Below are 12,385 nucleotides of genomic sequence, written 5' to 3' on the forward strand. Positions count from 1 at the left end.
CCAACACTTGGCTTCCCCCAAGTGGAACACAGGCCCCACCACCACCCTAGAGCGACATCCCAACAAATCGCAGTCAACACTGCCAAGATCCCATGGCACAAAATGGGGCTCACAGCCCGGCACATCCAGGAAACAGTAACTGTGGGTGCCAGGTAATGACATCACATAGCAATGCCTGGCTTCCTCTCCCTAGCGACTTTGTCTTCTTGGAGTTCCTTCAGCTCAGGAACCTGGCTTGCTGCATAGCCAGGTGCAAACATTTTACACTTTAACCAAATGTTTGTGAAGCGTTTTCACATGCCTCATCTCATTTGATCCTCACAGAAGTGTTGGAGTAGGTAGATAGGAGACTTGGTAGAATCCTATTTTCTTTTCATGAGGCAGAAAACGGAGATTTAGAAAGTTTAGAAACTTGACTCAACTGAAAAGAAGAAATTATGAAACTTGAAAATGATTTCAGGTTTTCTCACTGCACAGAATATAGTAAAACACTGCTACAGTTAAATATTTTGCCCTTTGTTCTCCCTGTGTGATTTACAATAATAATATACTTTGTGTTGATATTTACTGCTGTGTTGCTGACAATTGCCTGAAAGAGAAGTTGGGGTATTTCACTGGGCTGGAAAAACTTTAGCTACATTAGAAAGCAGGTCTAATTAAGCAAGTTTATTCTATATATATAAAAGGCTAAGTTGACTCATGCGTGCACGATACATATATTAGTAAAGCTCTCACTGGTGCCAATAACACGCGTGTGTTTTGATCTGCATTGTTGATCATTAATTTGGTTAACAATTCTATTATAGAGAAAGGGCAAATAGAGAAATATTAAAATATTTCTTCTAATTAATTTCCTTTCAATATGCACGAATCCATGCACTGGGACACTAGTAAGTAATAAATAACAAAATAAAGTTATAAAGGAGTAAACTTATTAGTGTAGCATAGGAGAAAGAAGAATAAAATATTAATCTGTGTAGGCACATCAAGGCAAAGTACAGAAGTGGAAGTAGAGAATATGAGTATTTTCATAATTAACCCAGGCAAATATAGTATCAATCCCCTTTTTAATGACATAGGAAGGAGAAACGAAAAATATTCCAGAAAATGTATGCACCAAGAGAGATCCCGCCATAGGTTGAGACATATGTTCACGTGATGATCTTAATATAATCTTGGGTACCATCACCTTCAAAAAGCAATGGGGTATCAGAATATACTGCAAAAAGAAATGGTCATAAAAGAGGTTTGCTAATCTTGGGAATATTTTTGTCCTCCATGAATGGAAACTGTGCATTTCCATCAATCCATAGGTCTCCAAAGTCTCTTCCACCTTTTATGTGTCATTGATCTGAAGAAAATGGGAGTGAATGGAGGTGTTCAGACAGATGGATTGTGGGACAGTGCAGGGCAAGTACACAATTTTATTACCTGCTGAAGGCAGTGAGCTGTCACTCCAGGTTGAGGAAGGAACCCTCTGGGATGATGGGCCTAGCACACAGAACTAATAGAGTAGGTAGTAGGATAAGAAAGAAACTCTTTTCAAACTAGCCCCATTGTGATTTCAGCAGGGCAGGTGGAAGGTATCCCTCTCTGGAGAAGCACCAGGTGTGTTAGAAGATGCTTTCCATGTGAGGTGATGCACATGTAGGAGGTGAGACATATCTGGAGTGTTTATGTTAACTCGGAGGTCAGATAAGTCAGGAAGGAGGCTCTGAGAAGAGAGTGTAGGATCAACTTGGAGGACTGGAGATCTGTGGAGTGAGAAGATGTCAAATCCGATGGGGCAATGAGAGGCAACAACAAAGAAGGAGAGAGGACCAGACTTACTCTGACCATCCAGCCTTCTAAAACTGCTCCAAACAAGTCAGCCCATGATGGGGAGCTCAGTGTACTAACATTGGGCTCAGCTTACAAAACAAAGAAGTGGAGGGCTGGTCTAAATCAGAATAGAACATGCTCCAACTGACATTTTTTTGTTGTCTGTCATTTCCCAAGATCCACTAAGTTCTAGAAAACACACTGTAGGTTTTGGAATCTCAGTTATTCCTGACTGGCTGATGGGCATCCAAAGGTCAGAGAAGATACAGATGCTGAGAGAGACAGAACTCTGAACATCAAGCCATTGAGAGGAAACTTCTTAGGTAAAGTCAGAGCCTAAAAATATTTACAAGAGTAAAAACATGTCTGTATTTAATAATAATAATAATAATAAGTCATTGCCAGGCTGTGCAGCAAAGGAAAACTTGATGGCACCTGGAATTTACAGATTATTTCTATAATCTGCTGGCACATAAACTTTACGGAGCCAATTGACCCTCATGGGTAACAATATTTAAATTGAAAGTGCATACATCTAGAAGTTATAGACAGCTATTTCTCTTTGAATGAGTTTTGATCCTTTGGTAAATACAGATATAATAGCCTCATAACTTTGGAAGATATCCTAAGACAACGTTTGTTCTTGAGTACTATTGCATCGGTGGCAACAGCATATAAAAAGCATAATAATGTCAGTGGATGATTCTCTCCAAAAGTCTTCTCAAAATAATGGTATAATATTGCACTTAAAAACCAAAATAAAAACCACCTACTCTCCTTTAATGCCCCCAACAAATGCTGCTTCCTCAACCAAGCTTGTTCTCTGCTTTTCCAATCATTGCCAGAATAAATAATTTCCCTCTCTGATCTCTCTCTACACATCCCCACATTCTGCCTTATGTTAGAGAAAACTGCTTGCATGTTCTTCTTCTCTTGTGAGGCAGAAGTTCCTTGAAGTCAAGGACTTTGCATGTTCCATGTTCACCCTCTTCCTGCCATGAATAGAGTTGTGAACATATCAAATGCTCAGTGCACTTTTATTCAGTGAGTGAATGATTGGGAGAATGAAGCTGGGGTTGTCTAGACATTTGTTTCACTAGCTCATAAGCTCACACAGGTAAGCACATGGATATGTGCACTGGACTTCCCACAGGTGCTCAAATCCACTTTAAAGTTCTGCCTCCTTTTAAATGGCAGAACAGCATGAATAACCAAGCTGAAGTGAATGAAGTACAGGGTGCCAACAGCTGGAAAGACATTTTCCTTAGTTTGTCAGGGGAGGAAGAAGCTGAGTTTCAGAAGCCCAGAAAGGGAGTTCTTTTGGTTCCAGTGAAATATGCTTCTAGAACCTTTGGCTTATTTGAAGTCCTGGATCTCACTGGAATAAGATGGTGGAGAGTTCACTGGTTCTGGATTGGCCACTGGGTTTGTCACATAGACGGTTTGAAAGACCACAGTTCTCTGAAAAAGACAGGTATGTGGAAGTGCGTTAGTCAAAACCACAATTGCGCAAAGGCTTTAGATATTCTGGGATTCCCCATGTGCCTGGGCAAGAAGGGGAAGCCTGAAAACTTCTCTAGTCCCCACACGCGTTAGAGCATCTTTCCACCAACTGAGGATCATACACACTCACATTGGTATGTAAATAGCTGAGCAGTTTGCAGTCAAAATGGGCAGATGTGCAGGCAATGCAGAACTCCAGGAGGCTAAAGACGAACAGCACGGCAGAAGAAACTATTCCAGGGCCCTGAAACCAGGAGGAACACGGATGTCATGAGGGCTGCCCGGGAGTGTGAGGTCTGGCTCAGAGCATGGCTCTGCAATGGACCATGGCTAGGGCTTTGAGAAAGACCTCTAACCTCATCTCAGCCTCATGGAGAAATGATCTCACCAGGATTTTGAGGGTCAAGTGTGTTTGTAAAAGAGTTATTTTAACACTTACTACCTGTTTTGTTCTAAGGAAAAGAATAGTCATTGTTTAGGGAAATACCTTGATGACTTGTTTTGGGTACAGGGCACGAAACCTAAGTATGGTATTTGGAGTTAAGGCAGTGAAACTGTTCTGTGTAGGAAGCAAAGAGAAATTTGGGAGTATGGACAGTCCTCAGAGAACAAAGAGAGATGGATAGAGGAGAAAGACGGGACTGAGCAAAATGAAGGGATGGTAGGGCCTACAGAAAAAAAGGCATCTTGTGAGAAATTAACACATTACAAAGCAGGGATGTCTAACCTCCAGGCATCAGTAGTTACCTCCACCATCCCTCCGAACCTTTAGAGAAAGTCAGCTACTAAAACAACCTTCCTGGCTTCTGACCATGGCATTTTGTGGAGAGAAATAATTGGGACTGTCTTTAACTTAAGAAAACAGTCAATAAAAGGATCCCCAAATAGAACTAATTCAGCAGTAGTGGATTTCACGTGAGCACCAGGACACATCTAAGCCCTTCCCTTGTTCACCAACAATGTTCATAAAATGAGGTCTCTTACTGTATCTGGGGAGAGAGTTTGGGTAGAATCCAAGGACAAGAGATGAATGATCCCAATAACATCTGGATTCCAATTACAAGAGGAAATACATATGGAAGTGAAAGTGCATGGCACATGGTAGGAATCAAACAAATGTTTGTTAATTATGATTTTAAAAATAGCATTGGTGATAGCTGGCTGCTCAGAGAATCCTCTCTCATGGAGAGACCCCTCTTAAGCACTTTTATCCTCTTACCTCTTGATTTAGCAAGCACTTATTAAACATATGTTTGCTATGAAAGGCTAAGAAAGCATCCTGAGAGGCATAATCTAGTGATGGATGAATATACAGATATAGATAGTTATAATTTAAACCAGACACGGTAAGAGCTATAAAAGAGCCAATAGTAGTGCCTCAGGGCACTGAGGAGAGACAGTTTCATTCTCAGTAGAAGATCCAGTGATGTGGGTTTGGACATGTGTTCAGGCAGGGGGAACAGCAGGATGGTGATGTCTGAGTAATGGAATCACAGAAGCTTAGGGTGGAGGGGCCTTTACAAATGATGCTGGTCCTTTTCAAATGTTTTTTTTTTAACAACATCCTATATAATAATAGAGTAATATGCTAAGTGTCCAACCAATCAGTTGACTGCTCGATGAGTTGCTATGACCCTGGTTGGAGCACTGACCACCAGGGGGCAGAAACTCCAACCAGTAGGTTAGCTTGCTGCTGGGATCCAGCCAATCGGGACTGGGCGAGAGGGCCAGATACTCCCTGGATCACTCCCACGGCCCCTCCCCATCCAGCTGGCCCCCATCAACCCCGATCAGGACAGGATGAAATGGCCCCGATCAGCCCGATCGCTGGCCAGGCCAAGGGACCCCACTTGTGCACGAATTCATGCACAGGGGCCTCTAGTTCTTTTATAAAGAAAGCTTTCTAATGGGAGGAGAGTTGGGAGGATAAGTGAAAAAAGTGAAAAGTATTAAGAATAACAAATAGGGAGGTATAAAAACAGTCACAGAGAGGTAAATTAGAGTACAGTATAGGGAATGTAGTTACCTCATCAAATATGTGTGTCTAATCATTACACTGTATACTTGAAACTAATATAGTATTGTTTTTCAACAGTGTTTGAAAAATGAAAACACCCTTCCATGAGGGAGAAGGGTTCCTCAAGCAGTTTAGATAGTTATTATTTGGTGAGTATTAATTCATGCTTGTTGAGACCTTGGAGCACCCTTCGTTCATCTTTTGCTAAGCAATGTTGAAGTCCAGCCCTCCTTCTTCTGGACTGAAGCCAGAAGTGTGTGGGTGCACCAGCTGGAAGATATCTCTTTCCAAGATCAGGCATTGGCAGAACTGAGATTAGAAGTCAGGGGTATCCGGTTTGGCTCAGTGGATGGAGTGTCAGCCTGCGGACTGAAGGGTCCCAGGTTCGATTCCGATCAAGGGCATGTACCTTGGTTGTGGGCACATCCCAGTTGGGGATGGGCAGGAGACAGCTGATCAATGTTTTTCTCTCATCAATGTTTCTAACTCTCTATCCCTCTCCCTTCCTCTCTGTAAAAAAACCAATAAAATATATTTAAAAAAAGAAGAAGAAGAAGTCAGGGGTGGTGGCTCCAGCCACTGTGGTGACTGAGAAACTGGTGAAAATGGCTGGATTCTGGATGCACTTTAAAGGTGAAATCAGCAGGTTTCCCTGTGGAGTTGGCTCAGAGGTGCTGGAGGCAGAGTCAGAGTAAGTTAATGATTTCACTAAGGTTTGTCCTGAGTGACTGGAAGGATGCAGTTGCCATCAACCTGAAAAAGGCAACCTGCAAGAAAGTTTGGGAAGTAAAATATGGATAGGAGATTTGGATATGTTAAAATCCAAATATTAGATGGTGAGCGAACAAATGGATACTAGAGACTGGAGTTTGTGAGAGATGATTTGTGGGAACCTAGGCATTTGGAGTCATTGTCATAGAGAAAGTGTTTCAAGTCACCAGGCTGGATGAAACTGCCAAGGCAGGGAGTAGAGAGAGAAACAGAAGAAGATTGAGGACTGAGTGTGAGAAGTAGGGTGAAAGATAAGAACCAGCAAAAGGGACAGAGAAGAGAGCAACCAGTAAGGGTGCAGGAACACCAGCTGCAGGGCCTGGAACCCAACAGGAAGTCCACCAAAGAGGAGGAATGATTGGGCCCTTGAATAGAGGAAATTTTTGGAGAATTGAGGCTGAAAGTATGGCTAGTGTGGGTTAAAGAGAGATTATGAGAGGAGAGAACTGAAGTCTGTAAGGTAAACAATTCTTAAGGAATTTTCTGCAGAGAGAGTCAGAGAAATGGAGTGGTATCTGAAGTAACCAAGAGAAGGTTAGTTTGGGTTTAAAGACGAAAGAAACAAAAGTGTGTTCAATGCTGATGGAAAAGCTGTAGCAAATCAGACAGTGATGCAGAAGAGAGGTGGGAGCCAGAGAGAGGGGAGAAGCACATGGAGTGATAACTTTAATGGGAGGAGAGGACAGGGCTGCTGTGCAGAGAGAGACATTGAGTTTACATGAGGCTCATCTAACAGCTGCGCTTTCCCATCTGTTAGCAAAGTGTCCTCTGGGGACTTGAGATGTGTTGTAAATGCAAAATACACACTAAATACACACTAGATTTCTAAGATGTGGCACCCAAAATGCAAAATATTGAATGAATAATTTTTTACACAGATTAAATATTGAAATTATGTTTTGTATTTTTTGGGTTAACTAAATGTATTATTGAATTTAATTTTACATTTTTTTCTCTCTTTAATTTGGAGACTAAAAAATGTAAAATCACTCACGTGGCTTACATTAGATTTCTATTTGACAGCATGGGTTTATATATGGGAACGCTCATTCGCCTATGCATTTCTATGGCTGCTTTCACATTGGGTTGAGTACTTGCAACAGAGATCAGATGGCCTGAAAAACCTTAAATGTTCACACTATATCCTTTTTTCTGAACACCTTTGCTGACCCTTTTGTCCACAGTAATGGGCAGGAAGATGAGCAGGTTGGTGGGCACTGATGTATTTTCTGTATAACTGCATTTAATTCTCCCAACAATGGCAAAATGTAGGTACTGTTTTATAAAGATGGAAACAAGATTAAGAAAGGTCACATGCTTAGTGTAACAGCAATAAAGCTATAGGTCAGGGACTTATAAAAGCCCTAAAGAAAGCTACATTGGAACCCAGAGGAGCATTGGTCAAGAGGGATACTTACCGCTTTAATGCAATCAAAGGAGTACCTGAACCTACATGAGGGGTTGATAGCCATATCTGTGATGAGGAGCATGATTCCAACCATAGAGAAGATTGCACTGACGATACTCAAGCCCATGCTACCTTTCAGCTAAAGAAGACACACAGGGTCAGTATGAGAGAGGAAAACAATTATAGCTGAGATGAGCAGAGATTCAGCAAATACTTTATAATGTGAATTCCTGGAACCCTAGATGTGAGGCAAGTAAAGAGGTATCTTGTGCAAAATAGGTTTGGTGGTAAATTAACTTTGAAAACACCTGGGTTGCCCTAACCAGTTTGGCTCAGTGGATAGAGCGTTGGCCTACAGACTGAAGGGTCCCAGGTTCGATTCCGGTCAAGAGCATGTACCTTGGTTGCGGGTACATCACCAGCAGCAGGTGTGCAGGAGGCAGCTGGTTGATGTTTCTCTCTCATTGATGTTTCTAACTCTCTATCCCTCTCTGTAAAAAAAAATCAATAAAATATATTAAAAAACAACACCACCTGGGTTGCACAAAGTTAGGTCTTTTGTGCAGGACTTCTCAAAGCCTTTAAGAAGGAATATGGATCCACTGGAGAAGAGACTACTAAATAGAGATCCCTCCCAAGTTATCTAACCATTTCATAAAGTATCTCGTGGAACAAGTATCCCCAAGAATAATGTTTAGGAATCACTGGACTCATTTATCCCACAGGACATGGCAAGAAGACTCAACCAAAGTGTTTTGGTATGTGACCGGCTCTGAAGCTCCATGATTCTGGTCCATGTGCAAAATGACATGCCCAGAATTGATCTTCCCTATGGAGTTTTTAAATAGATTTCATCTGTTGTGGGACCAGGCCATGCTGGGGTCTTTCTCTAGATAACCAGCTTGTGAGAGAAACAAAGGTACTCTCTTGGTCCAATACTTGGGGCCAGCAAACTTTGCCCATGTTAATTGACAGAACTTGTTAGGAAGGATTCCTTTGGGAAGCTGCTGCCTGAGCCTCCCCTGGCTTCCCTGTAGGAATGTCTGGCACTGGGCTCTGTGTGCTGCAGGCAGTCAGTGCCTGCTCTGCTGGAGGGCAGCCTAGCACCCCTGGTTGTTTTTTGCCTCCCCTTGTAAGATCCTCTTAGGAAAGTTATTCTCTCTATCTCTCCACACCCTGATGCTACCCTTCCTTCTACTGAATCTTCTGGACTCTTTCCCATTTGTGACTCTGTCCAGGTTCATGTGGGCTTGTGAGTATGAGTGAGCATGCGTGTCAGGGCCCTATGTCTGGTTATAAGTAGGTGCAAGGATGAAGGAGACATTATGTGTGAGTTTCTTTCCCCTGCTGTGTGTCTCTCCTAAGAGTCCATGGTTCAGAGAGTCTGTCTCAGGATGGGACTTACCAGGCAAGAAGATCTTGGTTGCTGTTCTGATGCCACTGAGAGGGATCCTGAAATGATGAACTTATGCAGAAGAGAGGGATTTTAGAAAGAGGTCAGTTGTCAGAGACCCACCTTCAGGCTCCATGCTTCTGGTCACACATATATTCTCTCACACATGCTAGGATCCTCTGCTGGGATCTCCTACTCAACTTGGGGAAAATAAATGAAGGAAGGAAGGAGGGCAGAAAGAAGGAAGGAAGGAAGGGAGGGAGGAAGGAAGGAAGGAAGGAAGGAAGGAAGGAAGGAAGGAAGGAAGGAAGGAAGGGAGGGAGGGAGGAGGGAGGGAGAAGGGAAGGCGAAGGGAGGGAGGGAGGAGGGAGGAGGTAGGGAGGAGGGAGGGAGGAGGGAGGGAGGAAGGAAGGAAGGAAGGTGATTTTGTACCACAGGGCAGTGACTAGGGATAAATATATATTTTAGAATCCAGTATACCAGTTTTTAAACTCTAACTTGAAACTCATGTGATCTTGTGTAAGTTAATAAATTTTTCTTAGTGTATATTTCCTCTTCAAAAAATGAGGAAGACTATATGTCTTCCTAAGTGTTATTATCATGAGATAATTTGTCCCTTGCTTCTAACATTTGGCGTATCTTGCCCATGGTAGATTCTGTACATAGTAGATACTCAATACAATTACTTCTTTTCTTGCCTTTTATTTTCCCACAGGCACATATTGTTGGCCTCCTAAAATGATTCACTCAGGCATGGGCACTCTGGAAGGAAGATGGAAGGGGTTCCCACATTTTCACTGCTTTGAGATATCAGCCCAATGTATCTTTTAGTTCAGGGGTCCTCAAACTTTTTAAACAGGGGCCAGTTCACTGTTCCTCAGACCGTTGGAGGGCCGGACTATAGTTTAAAAAAAAACAACTATGAACAAATTCCTATGCACACTGCACATATCTTATTTTGAAGTAAAAAAACAAAAAGGGAACAAATACAATATTTGTATTTGCATGTGGCCCTCGGGCCGTAGCTTGAGGACCCCTGTTAGTTACTCCAAAGAATGTTGCATCTCTGCAATGTAGTACATCAACTATGAGGGCTACAGGGTGCAAGGATGTTTGTATTTATTTCGACACTGATGTTCTGCAGGCATAGTGGCTGATGGGATTCTCTGCTGTCAGTGAGGGTTTGAGAGGGTATCAGCTATGATTTAATGGAAGCTTTGCTCAGCCCTACATGAACTGTTTTTACCTTTGGATTACTTAACTGCATAATGCCCCATCAAGCACCATTATTATTCCTATTTTATAGAGGGGTGGACTGAGGCTTAGAGATTTTGAGTAACTCACCCAAGAGCATTCAGCAAATAGTATATCTGGGAATCAAATTCAAGTATTTGACCCCAGATCTCATGTTCGTAACCCTCATCCTGCACTCATTCCGCCTCAGGGTAGATGCAGGTGGCTTAGAATGGAAATGGATATTCACAATGAAAACTTACTCTAGCCAACTGTGCCTTCTAAGAGGAATGCCATTTTTCCTATAAGTGGGAAAATGAGTCTCAATTTTATGTGCTTCTATTTCTACAGACTTTGTAGGAAAGGAAGGAAACAGAAGACTGGACTTCTGGTGTCCATGCTGGTCCTCTTAAGGTGCCTAAAGAGAGGGTCTTTGGTTTGGAGGAGGACCATATGATCTTTAGGAAATAGATAGTTCTAGAGTCAGTAAGGCAACACAGAGCAAAAGTGCCCTGCAGGAAGAAGGGAGGGTAGTGTCATGAGGGCTGATGGGACCTAAGCAACCTGGTGGAAGGGAAGATGGCCACCGAGGCCTTTGAGATGCCTTAAGAGAATCTAACACTCAACAGGAACTGTTTTGTCACTGTGGTGTTAGTCTTCTCCATTTCCCCAAACTACACAGAAGTCTGTTATACACACAGGTGTCTGTGGTTGGCTGAGTTCCAAGTCTGGGTCTGTGCTGAACAGAAAGAAGACCTCAGCCTCAGAAGATGAGAACAAGACAGAGCAGGTGCTCAGATAAAAATGCTCCCAAGAACCTAAGCCCTGCCATTTGCAGATGTTGTGTGTGTGTGTGTGTGTGTGTGTGTGTGTGTGTGTGTGTGTGTGTGGTGGATGACTCTGGGCTATTTTTATTTAAATCTCATGGTGTATGGTGACTTGGCTGATGTCCAGGTTACTCTGGAGTTTTGCTATTTGGAGAAAAGTTGCCTTGGGTCACAGATATGTGATTTGAGAGAAAAATTGTGTTTTGGCAGGTAGAGACAGACGTGGTTGGTGGGAGAGAGACTGAATTGCCTGTGTGTGTGTGTGTGTGTGTATGTGTTTGTGTGTGTGTGTGTGTGTGCACGCAGTGTGGAAGAGGGAAGACACTAAGAAGAGTGGAAAACAATCATAAAGGCAATACATTGGAAAGAGAAAGGACTTTTGGTTCTTCACTTTAAAGAGGTTCCAGATCACCCTGAAAATGTAATAAAAACTGTGGACTTTTCCAGAAAAATAAATAAATAAATAACATCTAATATACCAAATATTTTGCAGCAAGGTGGACTCTGAGCCCATCAGAGGACTCCAGGTTGAGTGCCCACTGCTTACTGTCTGTTCTGTGGCTAGGCAGCCACTCTTAACCCTTGATGGAAACGTTTTTCTCCTGGAGCACCAGCTCTGAGCCTGAGTCCAATAGCGTTTGAGCGCTTGGCTAATGAACTAGGAAAAGGTTTCCTAACCTCTGAGGTGGGCTAATTGGGAAGCTGCCTGCTTTGGGGCAATGGCACCTTGCAGGACTGTCACTTGATATATGAACTGAATTTTGTCTCCTCATAATCCATCTTTTGAAGTCCAAAACTCTAGGACCTCCAAATGTGACTGTATAGACGTTTCCAGACTCACTATGCTTTGCCTTATGATTTTTTTGACTTTACAGTGGTGTGAAATGATATGCATTCAATAGAAACTGTTCTTTGGATTTTGAATTTTGATCTTTTCCTGGATGAGTGCTATGTGCTAAGATACTCTCTGGTGATGCTGGACAGAAGCAGCCAGCCTCAGCTCCCTGTCAGCCACACAATCACGAGCCTAAACAACCCATTCTCTACAGTGTAGTACTTAATGCATTTTGACTCGGGATATTTTCAATTTATGATGGGTTTTTGGGGATGTAGCCCCATCGTAAGTTAAAGAGCATCTGTATTTGAAGATAGGACCTTTAAGAAGGTGATTAGTACTCAGCCATAAGAAAGGATGAAATAGAGTCATTTACAAGAACATGGATGGACCTTGAGAACATTATGCTAAGTAAAATAAGTCAGACAGAAAAAGCTAAAAACCATATTATTTCACTCATATGTGGAATATAAAATTGAAACTTATTAACAAAAACAACAGTGTCATGGTTGCCAGAGGAAGGGGAGTTGGGGGAATAGGGGGTCCTAATATGAGGTGACAGGAGAAGATTTGCCTT

At 42.4% G+C, this 12,385-nt stretch overlaps 1 protein-coding gene across 3 annotated transcripts in view; it reads right to left on the bottom strand.

Moving 5' to 3' along the window:
- Window positions 1-2,839: 2,839 nt before the first annotated feature.
- The window catches only part of LOC139018982 (membrane-spanning 4-domains subfamily A member 8-like), a 55,371-nt gene continuing 45,825 nt past the window's right edge, over window positions 2,840-12,385 (bottom strand). For 2 of the 3 annotated variants that reach the window (XM_070428093.1, XM_070428092.1), the window contains 4 exons: window positions 8,926-8,985; window positions 7,531-7,659; window positions 3,455-3,568; window positions 2,840-3,282 (listed from right to left, as the gene is read on the bottom strand). In XM_070428093.1, the coding sequence (XP_070284194.1) occupies window positions 3,178-3,282; window positions 3,455-3,568; window positions 7,531-7,659; window positions 8,926-8,985 (408 nt within the window). In that variant the 3' untranslated portion in view covers window positions 2,840-3,177. The remainder of the gene's footprint in view (window positions 3,283-3,454; window positions 3,569-7,530; window positions 7,660-8,925; window positions 8,986-12,385) is intronic. The other variant, XM_070428095.1, reaches the window with a different exon arrangement.

This window comes from Myotis yumanensis, unplaced genomic scaffold (assembly GCF_028538775.1).
Source record: "Myotis yumanensis isolate MYYU_CA2020_CCGP unplaced genomic scaffold, mMyoYum1.0.hap1 SCAF_10, whole genome shotgun sequence".
Taxonomy (NCBI): Eukaryota; Metazoa; Chordata; class Mammalia; order Chiroptera; family Vespertilionidae; genus Myotis; species Myotis yumanensis.